The sequence below is a fragment of the Cynara cardunculus genome (genome assembly GCF_001531365.2).
Source record: "Cynara cardunculus var. scolymus isolate 2C chromosome LG 8, CcrdV1, whole genome shotgun sequence".
Taxonomy (NCBI): domain Eukaryota; kingdom Viridiplantae; phylum Streptophyta; class Magnoliopsida; order Asterales; family Asteraceae; genus Cynara; species Cynara cardunculus.
Genome location: NC_037535.1, coordinates 1,684,897 through 1,690,137, shown reverse-complemented (window position 1 = coordinate 1,690,137; position 5,241 = coordinate 1,684,897). Strand labels below are relative to the sequence as shown.

At 34.5% G+C, this 5,241-nt stretch overlaps 1 protein-coding gene across 1 annotated transcript in view; it reads right to left on the bottom strand.

Moving 5' to 3' along the window:
• Positions 1–2,391, bottom strand: part of LOC112516779 (protein EFFECTOR OF TRANSCRIPTION 2-like) — a gene marked incomplete at its 5' end in the record, with an annotated part of 6,502 nt that extends 4,111 nt beyond the window's left edge. The window contains 2 exons of the mRNA XM_025124014.1: positions 906–1,262; positions 2,260–2,391. Coding sequence (XP_024979782.1) covers positions 906–1,262; positions 2,260–2,391 — 489 coding nt within the window. The remainder of the gene's footprint in view (positions 1–905; positions 1,263–2,259) is intronic.
• Positions 2,392–5,241: the final 2,850 nt, after the last annotated feature.

Sequence of the window (5,241 nt, the reverse complement as noted above, 5' to 3'; positions counted from 1 at the left end):
CACTTCCACTCGGTAATAGGCATTGTGATTATTATGTAATTACCGAGGTAAAGAGCTTATGATCACGAATGACTAAATAACTGGATTAGGTTGATGTCGATGGTTTTAAACCTATAAGTGATGCTCTATAACGTTGATTTATGATTTACTTTGTGTCTGTCATAATCAACGGTAAATCGGGCCTCCCCCGTCATCTTCGGATGTTTTATTGTTCCACTTCGAGTTATTCAGGTCTTATTGTCTCTTTTCCTGTTTAAAGTTACGTCAGCTATTTACTTGTGTATATTTATATATGTTCCTTTATGTTTACTTCAACTCTTTTGTTTGGACTCACTAGGCGTAARCCTAACCCTCTCTCTTTCGTGTTATATTTACTTTTAGGTTCCTTTAGCGGTGGGACTCTAAAGGGATGAGAGGAGCGTTGGTTCGTGAAAGACTCTTTTGCAGATTAAGCCTTTATTACTTTAGAGCGTCGCGTTTGTTTTAGTGATACGATATTTTTGGAGATATAAAGAAATAACGCCTTTAATCTAAATATAGAGTAATCTAGATTAGTAGGTTGATAATTATCGTCTCGGTAGCTGTTTGTAAACGCTTTTCTATTACCCCTTCTATTGGGTGAATTCTTTTTATAAAATTCCGATTTTTTCGTTTCATATTTCAGTCCTTTTTGCCTCATATTTTTAGGGGTGTTACATCCAGGTTCCTAATCAATTTTAGTTTCCTAGCGGAGTTTGCCCCCAATTAACAAAACTTGTTTTTTTCATTAAAGATTTGTGGGAAGAAGTTTTTTTCAATTTGTTAAAATTATGATGTTATTAGAAACTCATCTGTTGACCAATGGTCTCCATCAAGCAATAAGAGAAAAGAAGTTGAAGATCACAATTCACAAAGATGTTACTTACCGGAACCCATCTATACGCAATGGCAAACCCTTGTGAGAATATGCCGGAGAACAATCCTTGTACTCTATGGGCATCTTGCTCTCCATTAAACCAACCATTCTCCAAATGAGCACCGTCACGACCATACCGTTGAAGTCTAGTCCTAACATTGTCAGCTTGTCCAACATAAACAGGAATTATGCTTTTCGAGCCAAGTCTGCTACTACTCTTCTCCTCTGTTCGTGGGAGCGAAACAGCTATTCCGAGCTCATAAACCCCTGGACAAGAAGAACAATTTGGAAGATTTTGAGTCCTGTATCTCTCTGCACCTTCCTTGTTCAATAAATAATCCTCCCAGTTGCTTGGCCCAATAAGGATCTGAAATTAACATACATAGATATGGTCAATTTTATGCAGCAACATTAGGAGGGTTAAGAGTCCCAACTTCCATATCGGCTAGATTCGGACAAGTTCTCCTTTTTACACGTTGGAACCTCTATTCTCTCCTCAAGGAATCTTTCGGAAAGTAAATATGGGTTCCACATGTTCTCACATGGTATCAAAGTGAAGGTCTACCATCTGGACACATTTGCCTGGGACTTGACACTCTAGGACATCTTTACTCGCCTAACCCCCTCTCGACATTCCGGCACATCTTTGCTCGTCCAACCTCCGTTGGAGGGGGTACATAATCTCACAATAGAAAGCGATGGAGAAATGAAGTAAATCAGTCTTGATTTAAACGAGAAAAAAAACTAAAACTGGAAGTTCAAATTCAGATTTCACGCTCCAAATATCACCGTATATATTATAGTATCTATCTGAACTTCTGTCCAATTGCTTGGAGTGTACTTGGGAACAGAATCGAAGCAAAATCATTTCAATTTTTAAACTACACGAGTCCTAAAATGAAAACCTGGAAGTTTTTTGCTTCTAATTCAACTCATAAGTGATTTTGAAAAATTTCTAGTCCTGAGCATGAAACTGGAGTTCTAATTTGGCGTATCTTTCTGCTGAATGACCCGTCAATTGTCCAAATTTTCTAGCTTAGCACGTCAGTGTCGATACGTAATTTGATCATAAATAAGATGATTAAAATAATGTGTTAACATTTTGAGATCACGAATTATAGCAATCAAATGTAGAATACTCAGATCACTGTGTCACTGTTCTTCATATCCAAAATCAACAAAGTTTCAGACACATACAGAGAGTGATGGAAGCATTAACTTTAATAAAGGTGAGAACACTCTTCATTGATCGATAACTCAAAATTGAAATCTGAAGTAACATAGTTTCATAATTGTTCCTGGCAATTCAGATCTACTTTAATAGCAAATTATACACATGGAAACAGATAGAAAGAGACAATTACCTTCCAATCGGAGAAAGCAGAATCATGTTTGGTACGTTTACAGTCTTCTCTCTTCAACAGAGACATCTCGGAGACGGCGGAATTGACGATTCTTCCCAACGAGCTCCGCCGCGCCTCTCTCGCAATTCCCCGTCACACTGCGATGAACCGCTCCCTTGCGGCGCAGTTATTTATTTAAACGGCATAAATAGTCCCAAGACTATTTCATGGTTATCAGTTTTCCCCCTTCAACTAATAACTTTTACCTTTTCAGTCCCTAACTAAAAAATTACTTTACAACTTTATCGGTTCCTTTAACTGATTTATACAGACGACAAACTAAACATGTCGTATCGGTTGAATAACAGGTTAAAATTGATAAAGTTTTATATGGAGAATATTTTTGGTGTGGAGAGTCTTAGATTCAAGATTTTTCGTTGTGCAAAGATTGTGAGAAACGAAGTCATAGGCAGGGACGGACCTATACTGGATAATACGATGACACGTGCCTCAATATTATTCTTTCATCGAAGGGTAAAAAAAAATAGGTTTGTGAAATGTACAACCATATTAATTTGTTGTGTAAGCGTATGTATTTTGAAACTACAATGAGAACAAGTTTTATTTGGTACAGTTGGTTTGCAAGGCTTTTATTCCACCTCAGACTCTAAGTTCGAATTTTGTTAGTGTCATTTTCTTAGTCAAATAATGTTACCGTTTGGAAGGGAAAAAAAAGTTATGCATTTGTCCCTGGTCATAGGCTCGTAGATTCAAGCCCAGATCGACTACTATCAGAACACTCACCCATAAACCAGTTACTGGTACAAGTAAACCAAGTGGGTCCCTTCATGTGGATGGTCTCCAGAAACTGCTCAACAGTAGTCGGACAAGTGGGGAATGCATAAGGAAATATATCTTTTACATCCGTGTTTTAATCGATATACTTGGATATAATTAGAGACACAGTTGGTGAAATAATGATGCAGTTTTTTTAGTAAAGTATTTACAGGTTTTATTATTAGCTTTAAAATCATTTGATCTGTTTCTATATTAGTTAAAATTTTCAATGTTACTCATTTGACCAAATATAAATAAACCGACGTTGATTCATTTCCGCATAAATTGGTCAAAATTACCTTGCTACTAATTCTGATGATAATTGTTTATCAACATTCAAAGAAACGCTTAGAAATAACAACTAATTTGATCTTCATATTCATGTTTTCTTGATTTATAAGACACGTGCACACACACACACATGTGTATATATATATATATATATATATATAGGGTTCTATTCAATGAAGAACTGACTAGTTTGTGGTAACCATGAGATCCAATCTCAACTACAAATCAATAGATAAATTAGGAAATTTATAACTTTAGTAATTTTGGATTAAAATTTTAATGCAACGTTATTTTAGGTATTTTCCCTTCTCTCTCCTCTCTTCGTCCCCCATCCTCTATCCTCCGGTAATACCACTGTGATACCTAAAAATATTGATTATGTTAAACAAAAGACACAGCGTGATACTCAAGCACATATAAGATGCATTGTGATATCACTGTGTTACATCTCTGATCGACTACACAAACGACCTCAGTGTGATACCCAAACACATATATGATGCATTATGATACCACTGTGGTATCACAGGAGGACGGTGGCCGAAGGCCGGAGGCCGGCCGGAGAGAGGAGAGTTTTAAAATACTTAAAATGTTCTTGCATTCAAATTTTAATTCAAAATTACCAAAATTATAAATTTTCTAAATTATATATTAATTTGTGGTTGAGATTGGACATCACGGTTACCACAAACTAATTATTTCTCATTTGATTAGACACATGTACATACATACATACATACATACATACATACATACATACATACATACATACATACATACATACATACATACATACATACATATATGAGGTTTACTCCTCCAATCTTTCATTTTGTGTACCAATCAAACTCAATATATTTAACTTGATCAAGCAAATATTGGTTACAAATTATGACCTGGGATCATGTGAAACCTGTTTGTTTTCGTAAGACCCGTGAGACCATTTTTTTACACTTGAAACTTCACAGCAAAACATTGTGAAGGCAACCTTCACAGTGTTTTTGCTGTGAATGTTCAACCTTTTTTTACCTTCAAAGCATTTTGCTGTGAAGTTTCAAGTGTAAAAAAATGATCTCACAAAAACAAGCTGGTATCACATGAACCTAACCCTACAAATTATATATCCATATACTAACTGTTTTTCATTTCTTGAACCCAGTCTAAATTTGAAGCCAGCATACGAAACAACATAACGAAAGAGTCATATGACTTGATCTGATAATTGTTTTTATTAATCAATATGTCATATTTTAAACAGCTGACGGTCCCGTTAATCTAATTTTATGATAAAAACAATTGGAAGAGACCAAAACTAAAAAGAAAAGTTGCATTAAATAATTTAGAAAGACGAGGGAGTATATTGTTCACCATTAAAGACAAAGAAATGCACACAATATGAAAAAAAAACAATTGAGAGAGCTTTTACAATAATTTTATCTGCAATATCTCATACCAACTGTATTAAATATTGTCTATTTTGTTTATATCTGGATTTATAACTTTAAAACGTTTTTAGTAAATGAGGTATTCAGTCTTTTATAAGGCAACTTTAATTTTTACTCTAAACTGATTTGGGATCTTATAAAAAATTAGAAACCTTTTTGTTTCGAGAAAAAGATAATATATACAAGTATATCCTTGAAAGTTATAAAAAGTTTTAAAAATGTCATCCAACTAGAAAACGACATATATATCTATACTATATTATAAAGCATTTGGCTAAAACTCTTAAAAACTCTTAAACTCTTAAACCCGTTCATCCCTAAACAATTTCATCCCTATCTGATTTCATCCCATAACTGAATTCGTGTAACTAACTGCAGATAAACACAATCAAATACACGATAAACATCTCATTTTAAATATAAAAAATCT